Source organism: Calypte anna, chromosome 1 (genome assembly GCF_003957555.1).
Source record: "Calypte anna isolate BGI_N300 chromosome 1, bCalAnn1_v1.p, whole genome shotgun sequence".
In the NCBI taxonomy this organism is placed as follows: domain Eukaryota; kingdom Metazoa; phylum Chordata; class Aves; order Apodiformes; family Trochilidae; genus Calypte; species Calypte anna.
In genome coordinates, this window is record NC_044244.1 from 2,711,629 (window position 1) to 2,737,661 (window position 26,033).

The following is a 26,033-nucleotide window of genomic DNA, read 5'->3' on the forward strand; positions in this document are numbered from 1 at the left end:
TTACTCTGAAGAGAACCTTGCCAAAGCTGACAGATGGCATCTATGGTATCCTGGTTGGGCATCAGGGAAAACCCTTTTGTTTGAAGCCCCTTTCAACCAGCCAGTTGTATGGCAAAGCATTTGGGCACCCTGAGTAACTGGAAGGGTAGAAGTGAGATGCTGAAGGGCCAGCCCAAGTATTTCTGTGGGGTTTTGATGCTGAGGAGACACCTCCCACTCTGATTCCCACACCTGGTTCTGAACAATTGATGGATGCAATGCAGGATATTTTTCCACCTACACATCCCCTTGGCATGGGCCAGAAACGTTGCAGAGAGATGGAGAGGGTGATGCTCTGCAAGGAGAGGAAGACAGGTGGACATTTCCAGCTGAGTTTGTGATGCATGACCAATATCTACCCCTAGAGCTGTTAAAAAGCCATGTGCTTTGGGCTGGGAGTTTAGGATTTAAAGTGACACTGAAGCCATTTGTGTCCTTTGCTTTTTCTTTCCATTATTTCCCACTCCTGCCTTTCCAAGTCTCATATCTGTAAAATGTGGTGCTCAGCTGCACTACCTGAAACACCTTCTCCTACCCAGGAGACATCTCCTACTCATCTCTGGATGTTTTGCAAGGAGTCAAAAGAAAATAAAAGAGCTCTAGAGCAGAATTTTTGGGTACTCTGAGGTTGGAGCTTGTGTGATCTGTAATATATTTGCAAGAGGCTGGTCCTAGGCTTGTATCTGGAGTGGGTTTGTTCCCACACTGTTCAGCATTGATAATTATGAATATCTTCAGTGGTTGCAAAGAGATCTGGAATGTCTCCTCTTTCACCTGAGAGGCTGCTGATGTTTTGACATAGGTGGTTTAAATATTCTTTTCTTTCTTGGCTTGTTCCTGCAGATCAATCCAGTGACAGGCCCTCGTGAAGGAGGGACCAAGGTGACCATCCGTGGGGAGAACCTGGGGCTGGAGTTCAGAGATATTGCCTCTCATGTCAAGGTGGCTGGAGTGGAATGCAAACCACTGGTGGAAGGGTACATCCCAGCAGAGCAGTAAGTTGGGTGTGTGGCAGAAAAGTGGCCACAGCACTCCTAATAACAGCCATTACTACCTGTAGCATCTTCTAAGGAGCCCATTTCAACCAACTTTGGAAGTGTGGGATGGAAGATACCTTTTCCTCACAGCTCAGAAGCTAATCATTAATTTATTTGGGTTGCATATTATGGTAATGTTCATGGCATATAGACTAAAATTATCAATCATGGAATAGCCACCAGATGGATGTTCAGTTCTGGGGTTTGAGGCAACAGTCCCAAGAAGCAGCTTGTCTCATGCATTAAGCATCAAAGCTACAATGCTGTCCACCATCCAAAGAAGAGGAACCCCTGGGGTCAGACGTCAGCTCAGCATCTGTCTCCACACTGAAATGAAGCTGTGTTGATTTGGAGCCTATTTTGGTTGGAACTAAATGATCTTCAAGGTCCCTTCCAACCCAAACCATTCTATGGTTTACATTAACTGAGCATTTACCCCATCAAGTACCAACAGCCAAAAACCACCACACTCTAAGAAATAGCCACAATCTGGAGCCTGGATTGGATAGGAGAGAATAGGTTAAGTCTACAGTCACTTTCCCAACATTGTGGGCTTTAATTCCATCTTACCCATCCCTCAACCATCCCTCAAACCTTCCTTCTGCTTCATATTTTCTCTACAGGATCGTGTGTGAGATGGGGGAGGCCAAGCCCAGTCAACATGCTGGATTTGTGGAAATCTGTGTGGCTGAGTGCAAACCAGAGTTCATGGCCAGGTCTTCCCAGCTCTACTACTTTATGGTAAGCTCTGTGAGAAATTATCCTTGGTCCTGAAGCTCCTCAGGCTGTGGTTTGCTTTGCTGTGTTGTCCTTGGCCATTCTGAGCTCTTCTCTGCTGTCCCGAGCACACCAAATTGTTCCTTCCAATTTCCCTTTAAAATCCCACTAGGAGCAAAAATAGCTTGCCTAATTAATGTTTTAACAATCTAATAATAGTCCAGATTATTAGTCCAGTTTCAGTTACATGCAGTCATGGTTCAAATTAGTACAGAAAATCCTCATTAATAGTTAAAATTGCTGTACAGGAAAGAAAAAAAATTAAGGGAGAAAGGAAAAAAAAAAAGAGACCATGAAAAAAGGAAAAAATTTTCCTGGTATCTGACCTTTCCTGAGTCTGATGCTCACCCTACCACTATCACCCCAGATGCTAGAGATGAGGGCATCTATCAGGGGTTGCCACTCAGCATCAGCACCCTGAGGTCTTCAGCAGGATTGTGATGTTCATGGTGGGGTTTCTGCAGGAACCTGGAAGCTGGAGGTTTCCTGCCTCTCCATCCCCAAAGGTTAAATATGTCCAAAGGAAAGAGGGAAGGGATTTCAGTGGTCGGTGCTCCTTGTTTTATAGAGACTTCTGAGGCTTAAAAATTGTCTTGCTACACCTTCTGTCTGGGACATCAGCTTGAAAAGTAGACAGAGGGACTCTGAGCCTGGTTCTGGACTTCTACTGCTGCAAGTTCATCCTGAGACTCTCACTTTGCCAAGGAAGAGTTGTGAGGAGCTCAGCACACTCAGCTTGGTTTTTTGCTCCACTTTCCCCTCTTCTACCAACACTCCTTGTCCAAAAGACCAACTTATCCCTCTAAGGCCCCTTGCTGGGGAATACAAGCATTGCTTGGCCTTGATCTGTAAAGATCAGTGCAGGTTTGAGATGAGAGGCTCTCTTTGTTCCCATCAAAAGCTCTCAAATCCTGCAAGGGAATGGGTCTTTTCTGAAATTATCCACATGCCTGAGCAGGTTGGGTTTTTGGGGGTTTTTGGGTTGTTTTTTTTTAATGGTAGAGGTAACCAGTAATGAATGCAAATAGCTTAGATTTTCCTCTTGAACTACAGAAATTTCTCTGTGTTTCTTTATATTCTGTGATTCCATTTTCTGGCGTCACTCAGATGACGGGGGGCAAAGAAACACCTTGAAGAGATAACCCCCACTAGGCAGACAGAAGGATTCTTTCCAGGACATTACACTTCAGTGTGTCCCCTTTCCTACTTTGGAAATTACTGTCCAGTTTTCATCACCCTTGTCCACCCATGACAGCTTTTCCCTCTGCTTGTTGGCTTGCAGCCATCCCAACCATCCATGAGCGTGAAGCCAACGGGGTTTTCTCTGCTGAATACCTCAATATCTTTGTGCAAGGCAGAAAAAACCCCACAGATTCTCTCCAACCTGCCCATCATATGCCCTTCCCCATGTCTCTTGCCTTTGTAGCCAGGGTTTGTGTTTGTTGGCACATCTTGGCTTCCTCCCATAGTTTTTCCAGGGGGGTAGAGATGTTGTTTCAGGCATCACAACGTAGCTTGGAGTCCTGCAGTGGGGGGTGGCAGCATTAAGAGAAGGAAGATGTTTGAAAGCTAAGGAAGGGCATCACATGGGAGGTAAATGTTGCTTTTTGATGCATTAAAAAAATCCCTTGGAAAATTGCTTTTCAAAAGATTTCAAGCAAAAGAGGATCAAATTGGGCCAATAGGTTCAGTTTCGCTTCCCTGTCAGGAATTGCAAGAGGTGGTATTTTGAACTCAACAGAGAATTAAATTTCAGGGATTTAAAAAAGAGATAGCCTGGTTTAAGAGATGCTAGGACAGTTCTTCTCTGCATTTCTAACCAGATCTTTTACATTCAAAATGCTGTTAGTTTGTTTTAAGGTCACCTCTGATCAGAAATGAGAGTAGCATTGGAGAGTTCAAGAAGCCAAAAGGCAAACAAAGAATTTAATTGCAGGCTGAAATGAAACATATAATGATTTTAATAATTTTTAAGGTATTAATTTTGTTGCTATGATTATTGTCATGGTCTTTTAATAAAAAATTAAAAAAAAAATCCTTCATTTTTCAATTCAGATGCTGAAACAAGTTTGCTTTTATTCTGGCTTTGGATAAGAATATTATGAATCAGTGCAGGTGATGTGGGGTTCTCAGCATCTCTTTGGAGTCTGTTCCTAAAATCCTTGTCTCAGGAGAACATTTCCAATGTGTCTCCCTTCTTTTCCCTTCCATCTTTCCCTTCCTGCTCCTACTGTGGAGTTTCCAGAAGGGAAACCCAAGTCCACAGGTCATGTCTGAGTCACATCTTGTTCTGCCCTTGCCACCAAGAGGAATGAAGTGGGAACCAAGGTCTTGACATGCACCATGAGGTCAGTTTAGAGATGGTTTTGGTGGCAGCTTCTCTGTGGGACAGCTCGTGGGGAGCAGGCACTTGGGGAAAGATGGGGACAAACTTTTCAGCAGGGCCTGAAATCCTAGGAGAAGGGGTGATGTTTTTAAACAGAAAGATCCAGATATAAGAATGGATTTTTTTTGATGAAACACTGGCACAGCTTGCCCAGAGAGGTCATAGATGTTCCACCCCCGGCAACATTCAAGGTCAGGTTGAATGGGGCTCTTAGCAGAGGGTTTGGTCTATATGACACCTCAAGGTCCTTTTTAACCCAACCCCTTTTTGTGATTCTATGAAACCAAAGGGTTGGGGAGCAGAGGAAGGTAGGCAGGCAAGACCTCAAGAAGACACAGAAGATTTCCTGGCACCTTTCTCTCTCCTTGTCACTGTCTACTTCATCCTACTATAGGTTCTCTTAGACCTTCTTGCATTTTCCATCACCTTGCACCAGCAAGGAAATGGTAAACAGTCTGGAGGATGAGTTTTAGTGCAAACATGGTGTGCATTATTTATGAAGGCCACCCTGAATAATTAATGGTTTATCACAACTTAGAAAGCATAGCCACAAACCCTTTTGTAAGGTTGGCAGGAGTCACAGCAAGGCTTTGCCAAGCAACATTACTGGTAGAGTTCTGGTCTCCTAGGATCTTTGGAATGGCATGGACACTTTTCATACCTCTGGGGAGAGGGCAGGAAAGCTCTTTGGAAGTGGGATAAGGGATTTTGGTTTTTAACTCAAATGGTCCTCTCTGGTTTGTAAAGCAGTTTTCATCACATCATGGGGAGGTACCCTAAAAATGGAGCAGGACTCACCTACCCTTCCTGTGCCTTCTCTCCCAATGATACCAGCCAGAGAATATTCCCAGACAAGAATAAAAACCAGGGTGTTTCTTGTTTCTTAATGTCTTCTTTCTTCTTTTATGTCCTCCCCAACCTTCAGCGATTAATAAGTGAGGGACTTGAAGCAAAACCATTGCCAAACCATCATGTCAAAACCAATCAAGTTTAAACACAACAAGCATCCAGCCCTGACAACAGATTTGTCTGCTGAGCTGGATGACAGGTTTTGATGTTCAGCTCTTCCTCCAAGTCTTGGCTTCAGTGTTGGAACAAAAGCAAAGTGGAAACTTTGCTGCTCTTAGCTGGAGGGGGACAGGGAGAGAGAGGACTCTGCAAAACAGGGACCAGTGTTGTGTGTCAGGTAGTTTTATAAACATGGATTAATGGTTTGGAAAGCTCAATCAGGTGACTGTGTGATGTACCTGCTTGTTCAGAGGTGCTGAGCTTCAAGCATTTATGTCATCTTTCTCAAAAAGAGGGGGAAAAAATAATCTTCATTTAAATGCATATAGTAGCTTTTCACTTGGGACTGAATGGAAAGTTTTTCTATTAAAATGCAAATGAAAGAATAAACTGTAACTCTGAATTTCTCCCTGAAAATGGATGTCTCCTCTCTGCATTGTTGTAGCAGGGTGATCCCTGCCTTCAGAGTGCCAGTATTTTATCTTGATTTGGGGAAGAAGGGAGAGCAGGAAAGTAAGAAAAAGAGGTTTGAGATTTAGGGGCCCTAAAGGGACTGTGTCTCTTTTTTGATATATTATGTTTGAGAAAGAGGCTTTGGACAATCAGCAGGGAAAGGTGTTCATCTTTTGTGGCTTTAGGATTTCTGAATACATCTCAACATCACCATGCAGGACACTTGTGCAGCACTAAGCAGTCTCAGCATCCAAGCCTGATAAGGAAAAGAGAAAAGGTTTGGGGTCATGGAGTGGGCATGTGGGAAGAGGCAAGACATGAGCTCAGATGCTCTGCTGAATCACAGCACTCCTCTTTCCCAGGGAAATAAAACCCATGAGCAAAGGAGGAGCTTTTAGGCATCTCTCTGGAGCAATGTTCTGTTCCCTTCTCAGAACAACAAGGGTTACAGTAACTTCTTCAAGGACCCATCATTTTAATCACTTGTGAGCTCCATAGCTTGGAGGTGGAAAGTCCCCATTAAGACCCAATCAGCCAGCTCAAGACCTGGTTTATCTTGCAGAGGAGGTGCTGTATGATGGCAAAAAAGCCACCTGCTCTGGGTCAAACAAGCAGTGGAGATGAAAGATTGTGGCTCCAGCTGCTCCAGAGTATTGGAGCTTTGGAAGCACAGAGTATTTCTGAGCAGGAGCAAAGGCAGGGCTGATTTAGCAGGGGCAAGGAGAACAGAATGGAGTTATCTCTAAACTCGTTCCACCAGACTTGTTATTCAAGCAAAGTGCTTATGATACAACTCTTCTCATTCTTGATTCCTCTGCTGGCCAGGAGATGTGGTCATCTTCTAAAGTCCAGCTAACACATAGTTAAACCTGATTTAGAAGGGGCAAGAACAGACTGGAGTTATCTCTAAACTCATTCCCCCAGACTTATCATTCAAGCAAAGTGCTTATGATACAACTCTTCTCATTCTGGACTCCTTTGCTGGTCATCTTCTGAAGTCCAGCTAAAACATAGTTAACCCTGATTTAGAAGGGGCAAGAACAGACTGGAGCTAGCTCTAAACTCATCCCCCCAGACTTATCGTTAAAGCAAAGTGCTTATGATACAACTCTTCTCATTCTGGACTCCTTTGTTGGCCAGAAGGTATGGTCATCTTCTAAATGATTAACCCATGGGGGTGCCTACCTCTCTCCATGAGTAAATGAGAGAGGGAAGGTACCAACCCTCTTCTTTGCTGTTTTCAACACAACCTTTTTGCCTTCACAGACTTTGACCCTCTCTGATCTCAAGCCGAAGCGGGGACCAGTGTCAGGTGGCACCCAGGTGACAATAACAGGCAACAATCTCAATGCTGGCAGCAATGTCATTGTGACCTTTGGGAGACAACCCTGCCTCTTCTACAGGTACAGCTGAGTCCTTCCTACTTACTGTCCATGCTTGAGTCTTAAAGATGTGAGCAAGTAGGCAGGAGGTGTCTTCTGCAGCCCTGTCCCCCAAGTGCCTCCCTTTGCTCGTGCCCATTTCTATTCAGCAATGGGAGTTTTGCATTCTGCACCACGTGCAAACTTACTGTGTGTGTTTTGGGGCTGGAGAATAGGATTAATTTCATTGTTTTGATCGATATTTGATGTGTTTTTTTCCCAGGGACCCTTGGCAAATTTCACTGAAATTCTCCATGGTCCCAGGTTTTGCTACTTCCATGGTTTAAAAGATTCGTTCTCATGTCCTTGCTTTAGCAAAGGTGGCAAAGAAAATCTGACAAACTCAGTTCTGACTATTAAAACCCTTCCCTTTTATCTCAGGGTAGTTCTGTAGTGCTAAGAAATGGACGATTTGCAACATTTCAGCTCTGGGTTGGCTCCTGCTCAATCAAAGCTCCAAGAGGCTTAATGTCAGTGTTACCTGCTGAATGTTCCCTGATCCCTGTGGGAATCAGCCTGAATCCCATTCCCAGGAGCTCCTGCAGCTCAGAACTACCCAGTGCCATACATTTTGCTGCCAGTATCAACAGAAGCTGAAGATAAAGCTGGCACATTTCTCCCAGCATGTCCTTGGCAGAAGAAATATTCATTCACAGGAGACTCAGGACCACTGACCTGGGGCAGTGCCCTTCCCTCTCCTGGTTGTGAGGCTCCTGCTTAGCTGCTTTTCATGACTCTGGTGTGATTCAGCCTCTGTGATTCAGCATCTATAATTCAGGAGGGTGAAGTCACAGCTTGAGCTTTAAAAGGTCAAGTGAGAATCACAGCTGCTTGGAGATGTTTACTGAAGAAGCTGGAGGGGTTTTAGGAGGGGCTGGGGGATTGAATCTGGAAAGCACCTGGAGGATGCAGGCAGGGAAGGTGTGTGGTGCTCTACTGCAAGGGAAGGATGCACTCTGCACTTCCCAGGAAATGGTGAAGGTCAGGTTGGATGGGACCTTGAGCAACCTTGTCTGGTGGGAGGTGTCCCTGCCCATGCTGGGGGTTTGGAAATAGATGATTTTCCAACCTAATCCATTCTGTGATTCAATGAAAGCTTCATGCAGAATCCCCATTGGGTATAATCAGAAAATACTTCCCACTATATTAACACCTTCCATGCAAAGGTAGCATCCCAGGCATGCTGCAAACTGCACTAAAAAAAAAAGTTTACAGTTCTAATGCAAAGGAAACTTTATTATCCCAGGATAATAAAGCTGAGGTGCAAACACCCCTTTTTCTGAGCTGCTGCTGCCTATGTCTGCAGGCAGGCAGGAAGCATCCACCAGGTATTTAATTGCACAGGAATGCTTCTGGAGAGAGGGCTGGTTTTGGACTTCCCTTGGGGTCCAGTTTTCACTCTGAGACCTGAGAAATGATGGCCCTTGTGCTTTGATATAAAGTCAACATCACATCCTCATATAAATGTGTCACATTTTCAGCATATTCCTGTATCAGTGAGTTTCACTACTTCACAGTGCATAGGTTAAGGTCACAGAACATGAGAGCAAGTAGCTGGGATCTTTTTAGCACCATTTATTTTGCTGCTGACAGCTCCTGGTTTATATTTACTTGCTTCTACTCCCAGGAGATCCACCAAGCACATTGTCTGTAACACTACTGCTTCAGATGAAGGCTTTGAGAAGGTGAAGGTGTCTGTAAGAGTGGACAAGGCTAAAATACATCAGGAGTTGCAGTATGAGTATGTAGAAGATCCAACCATCCTGAGGATCGAGCCTGAGTGGAGCATCTTCAGGTGAGCATCCCATGGACACCTCCTGCCACCCTTCATGGTTATTTTTTCCTACCTCTCATGGTTTTCTAATGCATCCATCATGTCCTTGATGCAGAAAGTTCTTGCCAAGCATTGTGCTCGCTAAGAAATAGATTTGTGCAGAGCTACTTCCAGGAGCTCAAGATCATGGAAAGACCAAGAGGCCAACAGTGTGTTGTGTATTCCTTGTGACACCTTGAATTCTCAATGTGTGTCTGTACTGATGTGTACCCTGGGACAAAATGTCCACAGAATCTAGTGAAGGATGGGTAAGAGTGGGGCCCTTCCACCAAACCAGCTCCAGGTAGTCCAAACCTAAATGATCCTGCACCCAGGCTTCACTAGCTGAGCAAAACTTCCTCCCTTAGAGCAGTCAAATCAGATACCAATGCTTGCTTTGGACACTTCATGTTTCCTTGGAAAAGGGAGGTGCAGCAAATTTCCAGCCTAGTTTTGGAGCTTTTTCCCTCTTGACTGCAGCCCAGGGTTTATCTCCAGCACCAGGATCCTCCTTGTCTGAGCCCGGGGCTGGCTGAACTATTCAGCTGTGTCCCCAAAAAACTTGCAATTCCAACTGTTTCTGGTCATGAATGTTCTGGGATGGGTCCATAGCTTTGCCTGGCAGCAGAACCAGTCACTGCTATCTTAAACCTGGACAGAAACATCATAACTGTGCTTGGAGGAGTGAATCTCCCATGGGTTCCTACCTTCCCCACAGCCTTCATGGACTTGCTGGCTTAGGACTAAGCATTTTCGGCCACAATACCTGAAAGCCCCAGGGGACTTGCTGGTTTAAGACTAAACATCTTTGGCCACCATACCTGAAATCCCCAGGGACTGCCTCCAGAGGTGAAGCCCAAAGGTCCCTGCTCTATCAAACATCCTTCCTCCTCATTAGGCATCCTCTTCACCCCATTGATGCTGCTTTAGTGCATTCAAAGGCTTCACATGAAGGTATCTAAGAGAAGCATTTGCTCTGATTGTAGAAGGCATCTAAACTCTCAGGTTTCATCCAAATGCTCTTAGAAATCTGCAGAAATGACCTCAGGAAGGGGGAAATTGGTCATTAAATGCTTTGGTATTTCCTTGAGAAGATACAAAACAAGAAATCGTAGTCTCCTCTCATTCATCCATGAGAGCTCTCTGCTTTCCTGTCAAACTGGACTGATTGGAGTAACTGGGGATTAGGAGCAGGGCTTGTAAATCCCCCCAGTTCAGCCCTCATCCAGAAGATGTTTTCACAAATCAATTAATGCCTTTAATTACCAGGAGGGAATTTGCTGATTGAGCCGGACTGAATCTTTGCCTATTGGGTTTGAAGCTTTAGTGTCTGGATTTTCCATGTGGGGGTTTTATTTTCAGTCAGAGTTCAGGTTATCAGTGGAAGGAGAAATCACTTTACTCCCTCCCTTATGAAAGTGAATTTGGTGCCAGTGAAATTGTGCAAATCTGACAGCTTAGGAGAATGAATTCCCCTAATATATCCCCCAAGAAGTTGCAGCATGGGAACATTCCTAAACCAGGCTTCAGGTCTGGCTGGGAGGTGAGAGAAGTTCTCCAGAGCCCTTTTGCTCCTTGGTTTCTCTGCTAAAGCTTCCAGCAAGAGAGGAAGAAGCAGCCAAAGAGATGTTGGAGGTGTATTAACAAAGCTTTGCCAATCCTGGGGATGCAGGGACTCTCCATCCCATTGCTTGCTGCCTTGGATCTCCCATCTCACCTCCCAGCATAAAGGAAATTAAGAAAAGGTGCTTGTTTAGTGGGTGCCAGTTTACTAGCAGGGTTTCTGGCTGCTAGGATGGATGACCAAGGCTCTACCTGTCTCATCATTCAGGTATAGCATCTGAAATCAGAAAGCAACCACCTGAGCATTCACAGGAGTTTAATTTTCCCCAGACCTACCCCTTTTCATCCTGTTTTTGTGCCCTCATCCAAACTTGCATAACCTTGGAGGAGGGCACAGGATGAGAAGATACAATATCCAGGATTAATGCTGTGGTTCAGAGTGTTTGGGAACACTTTTTAAGCCCTATAACCATCATTTGGGGAGCATCATCCACATAATGGAGAGAAGCATTAGACTAAAGCTTTCACACAAAGCTCCATGAAAGTGCAGCCAACTCCAGCCCTGAGAATCAAGCAAGAAATAAGTTAGTCAAGACCTGTGGGTCTTGAGATAGGCTGAGGAGGCTGTCCCTCAATATATTTGTTATATGTTGCAATTCATTACAGCAAATCCACTGTGCTTCTCTGATCCATCACTCCTGGTTGTGGGGCTAAGCTGTTTTGAAGGGTAAGTGATTGCCACTAAACCAGCTTTGCAAAATTAGGGAATGAATGTACTGAGCCTGGCTTAAAATCTTCTCAAGTGCCATTTTCAGAGACAATAAAGAATAGATTACTGTTAATTTACTCAAAAAAAAAAAAAAAAAAAAAAAAAAAGAGTCATGCTGGGCTGGCAAGTAACTAGAATTTTATGAGGCTCTGTTAATACTTTTGATCTGAATTTGATTTGAGTTATGTCCAGGAATCATCTGAGTCTACAGAGAGAAAATTATGATCAGAGCTTTTGGGAAAATAAGGAGTGAAATTAAGAAAGCTCCTGGTCTTGGTACCTCTTTCTTTGCTGGGCAGAACCATGTCTCTGGGTTTTGAGCTGATCTGGGCAAAAAAGGCCATGACCAGGCATTCACCTGCAGCCACAAAAGGCAATATCTGATGGTTTTCATGCATAAGGAACAATTTTATTTACTTGGTTTGCAAGCCAGGGGGGGTTTGGGGGTGATTTTGTGTCTTCAGCAAACATAGCTGGATTTATTTATTATTTTCAGAGAAAATTCCCCTCTCTGATCCAGTGTTGTGGTTGTGGTTTGTAACTGTGGTCTGAGGCTGGAAGTTCAGTTTCCAAAATAAATATAGAATTTTTAACATGTGGGTTGAAAGCTGTGTGTAATTTATTGATTAAATAAAAGGATTTATTTCTACATACACACACTTGTATATCTGTGCATATGCACACACATTATACGACTGAAACACATAAAACCTTCAGCTGAGTAAAGATACAAACTCTTTCCTAGTTTGAATCTGCAGAGATTCATAATATTAATAAATTAATAATAATAATAATAATAATTATATAGGCTGGCAGTCAAAACCCCACTAGTAACAAGACAGTGGGGAAAGAATAACTTTGTTTTTACACTTCTGGTTTCTGGTGAGTGAGCTCTCTCCCTGGGTGATATCAGGAACATTTAATGTGATGCTGAATTTTGGGGAGAGGGTATTTTTTTTCTGTAAGGCAGAGAGGGAAATCTCTGTTGGAAGTGGATGTATGACTTCAGAAGAGGTCCTCTGTTTGTTAAAGAGAACTCAAGCATCCAAGCAGACCTTATGGAAATGGCAAAATGTGGGTTTGCCCCATAAGGTTTCACATTATGTATTTCCCATCACAGCTGATAGTTCCAGTGAGCAAGAACCTGAGGTATTCTTCTAAACTCAGGGTCAAGATTGTTTTAATTATGGATCAGTCTATACAGGCATTTCTTGAAACAAATGAACCTTTCAAAGACCTGTATCAGGAGCAGCGTGGCCAGCAGGTCCAGGGAAGGGATTCTGCCCCAGTGCTCAGCTCTGGTGAGGCCACAGCTTGAGTCCTGTGTCCAGTTCTGGGCCCCTCAGCTCAGGAAGGAGATTGAGGTGCTGGAGCAGGTCCAAAGGAGGGCAACCAGGCTGGTGAAGGGACTGGAGCACAGATCCTCTGAGGAGAGGCTGAGGGAGCTGGGGGTGTTGAGGCTGGAGAAGAGGAGGCTCAGGGGAGACCTCATCACTCTCTCCAACTCCCTGAAAGGAGGTTGGAGCCAGGGGGGGGTTGGGCTCTTTTCCCAGGCAACTCTCAGCAAGACAAGAGGGCAGGGTCTCAAGTTGTGCCAGGGGAGGTTTAGGTTGGAGATTAGAAAGAATTTCTTTCTGGAGAGGGTGATCAGACATTGGAATGGGCTGCCCAGGGAAGTAGTGGATTCTCCGTGTCTGGAGATATTTCAAAAGAGCCTGGATGTGGCACTCAGTGCCATGGTCTAGCAACCGCAACGGTGGTTCAAGGGTTGGACTCAATGATCTCTGAGGTCCCTTCCAACCCAGCCAATTCTATGATTCTATGATTCTATAAGAAGTGTCACAGGAGCACCTAGTAAAAGCTACAGGGGTGACAACGCTCTTTGAAAGAGCTCACAGCTCATTACTTCAAATTTACAGTCTTCTTGGTTACATAGGTTAGGTTTAAATTGGTAAGGACTTCATCCAGGTCAGTTCTTTGGTCTTGAAGCCAGTGAGCATGCATAACCCTCATCCATACCACCTGTGATCTTTCCTCCTTCTGAGGAAGTTTAGTTTCACCTCTCCTGCTTCTTGGATAAACTCCTTGGTCTTTGTCATCCCTTGAACCATGACCAGGCATTGCCTGGGGTGGTGTTTCCAGTTTGTCAGCATCTAGAGGTAGTGAGAGGATAAAGGGAAATGGTTTTAAACAGAAGGAGAAGAAGTTTAGACTGGAAGAAGTTCTTGAGGAGGAGGGTGCTGAGACTGTGGAACAGATTGCCCAGAGAAGTTGTGGCTGCCTCCTCCCTGGAGGTGTTCAAGGCCAGGTTGGATGAGGCTTGGAGCAACCTGGGCTGGATGAGACGTGTCCCTGCTCATGGCAGGGAGGTGGGAGGAGATGATTTCCAAGGTCTTTTCCAACTTCAGACATTCTATGATCTATGACCACCAGCCAGTGTTTGAGGTGCTGTCCTAGTCTCTTGGTTGATGGGTTGTGGGTACAACTAGAGGGGGTGAAGCACAGTGTGCGACCTGACAGCTACACTGCTGAGCAGAAATACAGATTTGCATCCATTCCTACTTCCCCCATCTGATTAACAATGGAAGATCAATGAGGAACAAATAAAACAAAGGTCAGAAGTAGGGAAGACCTCTTGACCAAGGCAGGCTTTTCCTTCTGGTGCATTTCTTCCCTGTTGTTTTCTCTTGCACTTGTTTCATCTTTCACATATGCCCAGGTTTACCTGGAGGCAGGAAGGGGATTCTTAGCTTTCTTTTCCCAATTCCATTCATTTCCACATGGCCTCCCCTCCCATTCTCAGTAGAGCACTCCAGGAAATAAATTGCAGCCTGGATGGTTGCCAAGGGGAATTACAGAGGCAGGTGCTGAAACTGAGAGGAGTACTCAGACTGGGAAACCCTCTGAGATGGGGCTGTCTGTTGATGATATTTCCTCCTCCTGCCCTGGCTTTGTGAGCCCTGACAGGGTTTTTCCTTCTCAGACAACTCTTCAGCCTTTGCATCCTCACCATAGTTCTGCAAAAGGAGAGCTCATTCTGGTGGAGCAAAGATTTTCCAGGCTGGGATGGCCAAAGCTCCCTAAAGTGAACCCTTTCCCTCAAGTTGAGATGAGGTTCAAAGTCACATCAGCTCCAAAAAAAATTAAAAAAAAAAACCAAACAAACCACAAACAAAAAAAACCACAACAAAACAAAACAAAAAAAAACCCACACCAAAAATAAACCCAGAAAACCCAAAAACTGCTGGACACAGGTGGAAGAGGAAGAGCCAAAGGGATGGAAAGAAAAGGGTGTTCCTGAAAGCTGTTTCCTTCTGGTGACCATGATTGCAGGGAATAAGGAGGTCTCCATTTACATCTGTATCTCCCCATCTCAAAATGGGCTGGAAGAGATGCTATAAAAGTAAGAAAATCAACCAGACACAGGGTTATGGTTTGTATGCATCATCTTTCTCAGGACATCTGTCCCTGCCTGAGCAAGGGGACACCAAAACTGGCAAACTCTTTTCTGTCATATGTTGGATCTAGCACACGTGGCAGAACTTACTTGATGGATGGAAACTGAGCAAATGGTTGAAGGCTGTAGGTTGAAGACTTTGGCTCAGTGTCTTCTAGATGCTGCAGAACCAGGTTCCTGGCAGCACTGAGGTGACATTATTCTATCCAAGCTGATGGTTTTAGAGCAGGTTTAATGTACAAGATGGGACTTGCCAAGGGGACTTTCTCAGCCAAGGAAGCCCTGAATCCTCAAGAGGTGGCACAGGACAGCATTTATGAGGGGGTTTGGGGTTTTCTTTCTTGACTGATCAAGGAGATGTAGTCTGTGGACCATTCTGAAAAGTCCCTGTTAAATTTCCCATTCTTCTTCTCCCTACCAAACTTCTTATTGCTGAGTCCTAACAAAGAAAAAACACCCAGATGCTTCTTGATGTGACAGTTTTAGCAACCATCTGGTTTTACATATTTGTCCTCTTACAAATGAATGAAAAAGTATTTGTTTTGTTTGGATTTTCCTTCCTATGGGACTATGAGATGTGGTCAGACACTTTAAAATCAACCTTTAGGAATGCAGATCACCCATTCCTGGTGCAAGCAGTCCTGATACCTGTTAGATGTCTTCATGCCTTTCTTTTATTTCCTCTTCTTTAGTGGCAACACACCCATTGCAGTGTGGGGAACTCACCTAGACCTGATCCAAAACCCTCAGATCCGGGCAAAGCATGGTGGAAAGGAGCACATCAATGTGAGTATGGCTGCTGGGATCAGAAGGGGCTCTGAATAATATTTTTATATTTAAAATAATATTTTAAATATTTAAATATCACATTTAAATATTTAAATATTTTAAATAATATTTTGATACCACTCTATCCACTTCCTGGGTTATTTGAGAACTTACAAGAGTCTACTCAGGTTCAACCAGTTGGATTTTCAGCCTCGTTAAACTCTTGGTGACCACTGAAGAAATAAAATCATCTCTGTAAAGGTCAGCAGGGTTTTACCAAGGTCTGGGAGGACAAGAGACTCAGAAGGAGCCACTTGCCAGTAGCTGATAAGCAGCTCTAGATAGAGCTGTCAAAAAAACCCCTTCAATTAGAAGACTTGGGAGCAGGCAGTACCTGCTTGTACCTACAGCAAGTTGGAGGATAGGGTCAAGAAACAGCATCTGAAAAGTGTAGCAGCACATACACACACACTTTTAAGGTGACCCCCAGAGGGTGAGATCTGATTGCAGGGTGGTGCTGAGGCAGCCTCTGCTATATATAAAAAACAAAAAAAAGGAAAAAAAAAGAAACAAAAAAAAGGAAAAATAGAAAGAAAAAAAAAAGAAAAAAAAAAAAAAAAAAAAAAAAAAAAAAAAAAAAAAAGAATTATCACTTTCCAGGAGTAAGTGAGGTTAGGGGGAGATGAGAAGATGCTGCCACTGGTAACCCCAGAGGCTGTGGTGTGGTCCCTCAGAGAAGAGGTGCAGGATGCTCAATCACAGTGCAGATTGCTTCACACACACCTACCCCAGCAAACCTTCCTAATTCCTTTCCACCTTGCTCGTGTGATGGGTTTGGGTTATGTTTTGAAGCAATGGAGCACCCTGTCTTATGATAACCAAGGAGTTAAAGCTTGGATGAGATGATCCATGAGGTCCCTTCCAACCTGGCATTCAATGATTTTGGCATTCTGTGAATCTGCTCCTCCCTGTCCTCATCAGTAGCTATGGTAGCATTTCCATGGGATGTATCTGCTCACCAGGAGGTATGGGGTCATTTTCCATAAACTCTCCTTGTGTTGGATTGTTTTTTCCAGAACTGTGAGGTACAGAACAGCACAGAGATGACCTGCCAGGCTCCAGCACTGGCTGTTGACCCCAATCACCAGTCTGAGCTTGCTGAACGTCCAGAAGAATTTGGCTTCATTCTTGACAACGTGCAGTCCCTGCTCATCCTCAACAAAACCAACTTCACCTACTACCCCAATCCAATCTTTGAGGTCTTCAATCCCTCAGGAATCCTGGAGCTGAAGCCGGGAAGTCCCATTATACTGAAGGTGAGATGGGGACCCCAAGCCTGAATAAGGAAGGACAAACACAGGGTTCCTGCTGCCTCTCCATGCCCACCAGCACCCCACACATCACAGCAGCATCCCAGTTGCAGTCCAGAAATTTCCTTCACTCATTGCATGTACCATACCTCACCATATCAGAGTCACCATCTGAGTCACCACTGAGCATCTGCCAATACCCATAATTGAAAAATATAAACTCCTGCTGCAGCTCCCTGTGTGCAGCCTAAATTTATACCCACGGCTGCTTGCCAGAGAAGAACATTTCCTACTATTGCAACAGGGCTGGTAATTAAATACCCACATCTATTTCTTTCCTCGGTTTTCAAAACCTTCCTCTCACCCCTGGTTAGATCCTACACCAGTCCTTTCTGTCATCTGGCCAGCAATAGAGAGAAGGAATTTTGTGACTGAACATTTCCCTATCGTGCTTGCTTGTGATGCATCTGCAAAGAAATCCTTTGCAGAATTTCCCCCCAGGGCTCTGTTTTTCTTGCCTGACTATGTTTTGTGAGGGCCTCTTGTGTATACACAATATTTCTCATGTAGTTCCAGAGAGAGAGGAGCAGGGCAGACTGTTCTGACTGATGGCAGCCTGTAGCCATCCCTGCTGTCCTCTCTGCACCACTTCCTAAATCAGTTTTTCCTCTCAGAGCTAGCAAATGGTGAATCACAAATGTCAAGTGCCACGTTAAAACTTATGGCACAGGAACAAAATCACTGAGGCTGGAAAGGACTTCTGAGATCAATTCCAGCCTATACCTAACACAACCACGTTGGTTAGACGATGGAACTGAGTGCCACATCCATCCTTTCCTTAAAACACCTGGAATGGTGACTCTATCACTTCCCTGGGCAGTCCATTCCCATGCCTCATCACCCTCTCCATGAGGAAGTGCTCCCTGATATCCAACCTAAACCTCCCCTGGAGCAGCTCCAGGCCATTCCCTCTCCTCCTGTCAGGAGCTGTCTAGGAGAAGAGCCTGACCCCCACCTGACCACAACCTCCCTTCAGGTACTTGGAGAGAATTATAAGGTCCCTCCTGAGTGTCCTCTTCTCCAGGATAAACACCCCCAGCTCCCTCAGCCTCTCCTCATCAGACTTTCCCCCCCAGTCCCTTCACAACCTCCTCACTCTCCTCTGCACCTACTCCTCAATCTCCTTCTTGAAGTGAGGGACCCAGAACTGGACCCAGCACTCCAGGTGAGGACTCACCAGTGCTGAGTACAGGGAGAGAATTCCATCCCTGGAACTTCTGGCCATACTATTCCTGGTACAAGTCAGGATGCCACTGGCCTTCTGGGCCACCTGGGCATGGTTCTGACTCATGTTGGTTGTCACCCATCACTCCCAGGTCCCTCTGTGCTGTATCACCCTCCAGCCACTCTTCTCCCAGTCTGTAGCTCTGCTTGGGGTTACTGTGGCCAAAGTGTAGGAAGAGGTGGAGAGTCAACTCCTTCCTGATGTTCTGTTTGTTTTTTGTTTTTTTTTTTTTTTTGGGGGGGTGACATTCCTTTCTATCCAGGGCAAGAATTTGATCCCACCAGTGGCAGGAGGGAATGCCAAGCTCAACTACACCGTGCTGGTTGGTGAGAAGCCCTGTGCAGTCACTGTGTCAGATGTGCAGCTCCTCTGTGAGTCCCCAAACCTCATTGGAAGGCACAAGGTGATGGTAAGTGGTGCTTGAACCTCATCAGGGTTTCATCCATGGGTGGGTTGGAAGGGCACACCACGGCTGAAAAGCTGTCAGAGATCACTCTGGAGTTTTCATCACCATTTGCCTTTCATAGATTCCATAAACATCAGAGACTTTCTTGATATTTTATCCCCACCAAGAATAATTTACAGGAGTAGAAGAGTCACCTGGAGGTCTTTCTGGACAGTGAGAAACATTTCTTAATCAAAACCTTTCATGGAAATTTACCTCCCTTCTGCTTCTGTACAGACTGTAGCAATCTCAGATGCTCACATGAGTTAATGGATGCAACAGATTCCCTACATCTAAAACTTTGTTAAATTCAGGAATTATGACCATGCTGGTGGTTGAAATTGACCTTTATCTAGGAGAAGAAAAAAAAAGAAAAAGAAAAAGCTGGACGTGGACTCTACTGTGACCAAGATTTGAAGTTTTAACCTCTGTATAACTTTGTATATTCTTGCACATCCTTCCTGGAACCTGTGAGAAATGGACCAACTGATTGGATTGGCTTCTCCTCCTCTCACTGATGATTTATTCACTTTTTTTTTTTTTACTTTCCCCTCAATGATTTGCATTCCTCAGTGTTGTTGCTTTATAAACAGCACATCTGCAAATCCATCTGAGTTGTACCAAGCTGTAGGGGAAAACACATCAAAAGCTACAACTGACAGGGGACATAGAGACAATCAGTGCTTCTCCTTCCTTGTGACCAACATTTTTCCACCTCTCTGTTGCCCTCCCAAAGCTTTATCTGTCACATATTTATTTATTTCAATGCAGTGAGGCTCAGAGACATCCATGAAGACACACTGCATGGCTTTTCTATAAAAGAGCTTTCTGGGGCCTTGTAGAAAATAGAGTTTACAGTGACCATTTTGGGTCTCATTTGTGACTTCTGCTGGGAGACCTCACACTGGCTACCTAACTTCTTTGTGCCAAAGTTTGTTATCTGGAAAATACAGATAGTAATCCTTTCCAGCCATGCAAACATACCATGGCTCTCGATTCATTGTAAAGCACATTAAGACACCAAGAGAAGAATAATGGAGAGATTTTCTCTGTGTGAATACCAAAGCTTTCAAACAAGGCAATGTGTGTTCCCTGTCATTTTCATGAGTATAATTAAACATATGGTTCATCAGAGATGGACAGAGCCAGTCCTGGAGAGGGAAAGCTCAAAGTCAGGTGAGCAATAATCAACCCCTGGGGATCAGGGCAGATGAACATCTGGTCAGGTCTTACTAATTGGGAAGACTTTCCTGCTCCTGCAGCTGGGGACAGCTTAAGTGAAGCCATTGAGAAAAAAAATAATCCTTTTTTGAGGCCTTGATCAAACAAGAAATGCTGCTGGAAACATAGGAAGATGATCATGTTGAAGCTTGTTAATGAGCATAAAAGTATTAGGAGCAAATTACAGATTTCTCACTCAACTGTGGCAATACTTTGACAGCATCTGGGCTGGGACCCAGATACAAAAGGTCACCTGTGATGGAGGCCAGTGCTCAAGGATGGACTTTGTATTTGGAGCTTACCAGGGGGACAGCTTGGCTGGGAAATACCTCCTCCAGCATGGCACAACATATCTGCTGCTTGGTTTGATACCAAATGTATCCCCATGTTTCACATGAATGTCACTTTGATGGTCAGGATAATTGACAGGTAGCTCTCCCAGGTCCTCCTCTGTTTCTGCCAACAATTTACTATCTGACCTTGAGTGAATTGCTGAACAAATCCTTTCTTGCAAAGCGAGGTGGCCATGATGTGAGAGGGGACCATGGGAGTGAATGAACCATAACAACACTGAGATTATTTCTTTGTGAAGCAACAGTGACAATGACACACATTGATGTCAACATGTTTTTGATCTAGTTCTGCTCTCTTTTATACACTGACAGAGTTATGTATTTGAAAAAATAGAAAAGAACTAAAAGGACTGAGCCATGGTATAAAAAGATTGCCTAAAACTCCAAGGAAAGCTCTTCTCCAAGGAACAAAAAGAGATATGAGGAAGATGCATGAGAAACTCTGTTGGAGAAGGTCTGCAATAAGAAGTGGAGCCCATTTGAAGGGTTGCTGGTATTTAATGTAGGCATTTAAGTATGGAAAGTCTCCCTGGACTCCTTGTGTAGTCAATGGAGAGATGGTCAAGTCTAGGAATTGGTGTTCAGGGAACAACTCATCTCATCCTAAGGTAGACATTCATTTATCTTTGGCCAGGGCAGACTTACTCTAGGAAAAACACTGCCACAGTCAGGTTTTGCACAACAGGAACTCCTGAAATGCCTTAGGGTCTCCCCTAAGACTTTGCTGGAGAAAACTGGGCACTGCTGTAGTTCCATTTAGAACAAATTCATGATTAATAGGTGTAGCAGGAGGACAATTTTTTGTTAGGCAACACAGAAAGCTCATGTTCAGTCTTCTGGAAAGTATAAATAGCTTCCTTTGGAAACACTCAGTGGCTCAAGAAATAAAATGAGGCTCTATCTAAATACTTGTTTATTTTTTATTTTAAATACTGCAGCACTCTGGGCTTTCTTCTTCAAGAGACAAATTCCCTCAGATCATGGCAGTTTGATTTCTGGACTGTGAGACCTTCCCAGTGTTGAAATCACCTTTAGAGAAGAACAGACCAGGGCTAACTCTGTTAGAGCCCTATCTCTAGGAGTTTAGATGCCCTTATTGCTAATGGAGAGAAATGAGAACTTCCACTGAATAAAATGTCTCATCCTCGTGTCAGAGGAAGGGTCAAAAGCACCTCACATAAGTCATATTCTAAAAGTGTTTTCATTTTTCCCTCTGTATTGACTCTGAAAGCATACTGTGATGTCTAACTCAGATGTGCAGGTCAAATAGCTGGTGAGATGACTCCCACCCATGGATACAAGATGTTCTGTGAGCTTTGAGGATGGACCTGCGCTGGGGCTTGATTCTTTGATTATGGTTGATACTCTGAATGGACTTGTCTGACTGCAGGGTTTAGGGGAGAAAGGTCACAGAAAATGAAATATGATTTATTTTAATTCAATAAATTAAATATAGTTTATTTATTGAGACACTGTGAAAGCAGGGAAATTGTGTAAGCAGATTTTACTGGGAGGATTTGGGACAGTAGTCCAGGGCAACAGCTTCCAGTGCATACATTAGCACATGAGGTGGGTAGTTGGTCTTCTCCACTGAGCATTCCACACAGCAATCCCAAACCTCTGTTTTGTAAGGGGGCTGGGCTTTGTGTCTTGAAATAGATGGGAAAACTGGTTAATTCTGTGTCCTCAACTTACCTGGGTGCTAGGTTGTTCCTTTGCCACTGAAGATGCTCCACAAGTCATCAATGTCATGCTTCAAGAATGGTCATTTTGAAATTCTATTAAACTGGTCAGATGAGTTTAGGCTTGGTTTAGTTTTTCATTGTGGATATTGCTGTTTTCCAGAATCCATGCCAAAATGGCATGAGAGGACCTTATGGATGGGAATCAAGTATTTGAGACCAACTGAATGGAAAACACAAACTGCAACCTAAACTGACATGTAGCCAGGGCATTGAGCCTGGTGAGATTTGTCTCACCACAAGTGCTTTGATGGTTGAGTTTTGAGTCACTCTGTCAACAGAGGTGTTTCTATAGGATCTTTCAGGTATTTTAAAGATCTTCTCTGTCCAAGGACATCATAATCATAATTTAAAAAGAAATTCTTTCCAGAGAGGGTGATCAGGCATTGGAATGGGCTGCCCAGGGAGGGGGTGGACTTTCCATCCCTGGAGGTTTTTAAGAAGAGACTGAATGTGGCACTCAGTGCCATGGGCTGGGAACCATGGAGGAATTGGATCAAGGGTTGGATTTGATCTCAGAGGTTCCTTTCCAACCAGGCTGCTTCTATGATTCCATGATAATCCATTTAGCTTGGGAGACAAGGGGAGGTCATCATTCAGGTCATCCATATCACACCTGGCTGTCAATGGGGTGACAGATGTTGCAGCCAGATAGCCCTCACATCCATTCAGCCTTAATCATGGTGCTCATAGAATCATAGGATGGTTTGGATTGGAAAAAACTTTAAAGATCACCCAATTCCAACCCTCCTGCCATGGTCAAGCCAACCTCCCACTAGACCAGTTTACTCCAAGCCCCATCCACCCTGGCCTTGAACACTTCCAGGGCTGAGGTATCCACAGCCTCCCTGGGTAACCTGTTCCAGGCTCTCACCATCCTCACCCTAAAGAGATGTGGGGCATCTCTGCATTCCTCCTTGCTCAGCAGCTTCAACTCAACTCTTTTCTGCCTTCCTTTTAGGCTCGTGTTGGAGGGATGGAGTTCTCCCCAGGGATGGTCTACATCTCTCCAGACAGCCCTCTCAGCTTGCCAGCCATAGTCAGCATTGCAGTGGCTGGGGGGCTGCTCATCATCTTCATCGTGGCCGTGCTCATCGCCTACAAGCGCAAATCCCGGGAAAGCGACCTCACCCTCAAGCGCCTGCAGATGCAGATGGATAACCTGGAATCCAGGGTGGCCCTGGAGTGCAAAGAAGGTAAGAAGATCCCTTGAGTATCTTACCATCCAGCTCTGGAGCCCTCAGCACAGGAAGGACCTGATGAAGAGGGTCCAGAGGAGGATAACAAAAATGATCAGGGAACATCTCTCCTATGACGAGAAGCAGAGGGAGATGGGGTTGTTCAGCCTGGAGAAGAGAAGGTTCCAGGGAGACCTAGTGGTGACCTTCCAGTATGTGGAGTCATATAGAAAAGCTGGAGAGGGACTTTTGGCCTGGAGTGACAGGATGAGGGGCAATGGGTTTAAATTAGAGAAAAGTGGACTTAGATTGGATGTTAGGAACAAGTTCTTTACCATGAGGGGAGTGGAAAAATGGAAGAGGTTGCCCAGGGAGGTTGTTGTGGCCTCATCTCTGGAGATATTCAAGGTGAGGCTCTCTCTGACCTAATTGAGGGTGTCCCTGCTTATTGCAGGGCAGGTTGGACTAGATGACCTTTAGAGGTCCCTTCCAACCCCACTTATTCTATGATTCTATAAGAAAGGAAGGCTAAAGCTGTGTCATTGTTGGTAGAGGAGAGGCATCCAGCCACAAAGCTTTGAGCCAAAATGTCACAAGGAATAAGAGTGCTGAACCCTGTAGGTATGGCTCAAGCCTGGTTCTACTCTGACTTTGTCTGTTTTCCCTGAGTCCATCCTTCCACCCTCTCCTAACTGCATTTTATAACTCAGGGTCCAGGGAGAGCCTTGGCACATGTGCCCAGAGAAAGGATGTGTTATAGGAAAGGTGAGGCTACTCTTGTCCACCTTTTTCATCTCCACCTTGCTTCTCCACTTGTACTTTGATGTTAAATGTGAGTTGGATGGCCTTTCCCATCACAATGAGAGAGATCTGGATTGTCATTGGGTCATCCCTTGTCTCCTGTCAGCCTTTGCAGAGCTACAGACAGATATTCATGAGCTGACAAGTGATCTGGATGGAGCTGGGATCCCTTTCCTTGATTACAGAACCTACACCATGAGGGTGCTATTCCCAGGCATTGAAGACCACCCAGTCCTCAGAGATCTGGAGGTAAGAAGTCAACATCTCCTGCTTCTAGCTCCTCTCGTGCCTCTCTCTTCTGTCCTAAATGCAAGAGAGATTTTTTCAGTGGTGGGGACATAATGGGCTCACCTTGCTGTGTCCTACCAGGGCCAAAACACCTCCTCATCATAAATCTATAAATTGAAGGGGAAGATGATCTTAGATGTTAAATTTTGCTTGGTCACCCATCTCTTTGGAAGAGTCTCACAGATTCGTGTGCATTAGGGCTACTGCATCAAACTTCTCCTTCATCTTCATCTTGCTGGGGTTTGTTTTTCAGGCTGGATTGATTAGTTACTGCTGTGCAGGGGACAGGAAAAAAAAAAGAAATTGTATGAGAAATAACCTGCAGCCACTGTAGAAGGTTTACCTCTGCTGCTCTTTGTGGTTTGAATGAGGTCAAACCCCACAGCATCAGTCTGCCCATCCACTGCTCTCATCCCCTCTACCCCAAATCTCTGGACCACAGCAGTGAGAGTACAGAGAAATATTGCCCAGCATTGTTGGGTTCTACACATAGCTTGTTTTACCCCTCTGGTGACAACAAGTTTGATGGAACCAGGGCTGAGGTCTCCCCATGCTGTAAAACTGCTTCAGGCATTGGCAGATGGAAGGGCTCTGCTTAGGGCCAGAGAAACAGGGGATGCACCATGGCCAAGGTTGTTGGCTGAGCTCTCTGCAAAGCCTTTGGCAAACTCTGAGCTTCAGAGAGGTTCTGGGCTAGTGAGATTGCTGAAGGCCAAGCCTGGGGTTAGTTGGCAGCAAGATGGAGCAGGAGCTGGCATGGGCTGTGCCATGCTTGGCTGGCTGTGTCATCAGGGGTTGTGTCATCTTTGCTCCTTCCCTTCAGGAGAGCCAAAATTCATCAAACTGCATGGAGAGAATCATTTAAAAGCCTGATCTGTCAGCAAGGAGGACATGTGGGGTGGGGTAGGAGGCTGAGTTACACATTGCCTCCTAAAATAATTACCTTAGGGGTGCAGGTTTGGAGGCCTTGAGCTGCTTTCCCTCAGGAAGGGCAGCTCAGCAGCTTCAGCAGATGAGCACAAGAGATGATGATGATGATGAATCTCTCTCTCACCTATGCATACACAAACACTTTCATCATACCCACAGCCAATTTGCATCCCTGCATTTGTTAACCTCAGCCAGCTGACCACAGCTGACCCCTACAGAGGTTTTAGCATGGATGTTCCCATATGTTGATACATGCAAAGAACCACAGAGCTCATGTTCCAATCTGCCACCTCTGATCTCTTCCTCCTTTCATTGCATTCATTTCCCCCCCCCCCCCCTTAATCCTCTGTAAAGCCTCAGCAGTTCTTTCAATGTCAATATCCTTGGTTCCCAACATATCAGGGAAGGCAGTTTCCATCCTGCTCCTTTCTCCCAAGCACCAAGAAGGATTTGCTATTTATTCTAAAAAGCCTTAGCATGGATCCTGCAGTGAGCAGGTCTTAACTTACTTCCAGTTCATTTGCTAATGAACTGCTTTCAGATGCACTACAAAATACTTTTCTTGGGTTTTGTTGGTTTTTTTTTTTTTTTCAATCCTCCATAATAACCCAGGGATAGACAATATTAATGTTCAAGCAAGTGAGCAAAAATAATTATTGGCAGGATGGGTGGTAGTGGTTGGTTGGTTTTCTCAAGCTCTTTACTAAGTAATTTATTTGCTGTATGCAAAGAGAATTAAGCATTCTAATTTCCAGAATGCAAAAGTAATGACTCTTTAAGAGGCCTTGCATTACTTGGTTCTTTAAGCATGCCAAGTTTTCAAAGTGCCTGATCTGGATGGTTATTAATACATTCCACAGTGACATGTGTTGCTCTGTGCTGAGACACTCCAGCTTCCAGGGAAGCTTCTTCAAGGGCTGGAACAGCTTCAGGAGGGATGAGTTTGGGGCTCTCCAGTTAGGCTCTATTTTTGTCTAGAGCCAGGAAGA

At 44.7% G+C, this 26,033-nt stretch overlaps 1 protein-coding gene across 1 annotated transcript in view; it reads left to right on the forward strand.

The window, feature by feature from the left end:
• PLXNA4 (plexin A4) overlaps positions 1-26,033 on the forward strand; it is a 479,396-nt gene that overhangs the window by 406,272 nt on the left and 47,091 nt on the right. Inside the window, 9 exon segments of the mRNA XM_030459775.1 lie at positions 883-1,034; positions 1,700-1,817; positions 6,967-7,103; positions 8,749-8,916; positions 15,416-15,509; positions 16,568-16,807; positions 18,349-18,495; positions 22,809-23,043; positions 23,933-24,075. Coding sequence (XP_030315635.1) covers positions 883-1,034; positions 1,700-1,817; positions 6,967-7,103; positions 8,749-8,916; positions 15,416-15,509; positions 16,568-16,807; positions 18,349-18,495; positions 22,809-23,043; positions 23,933-24,075 — 1,434 coding nt within the window.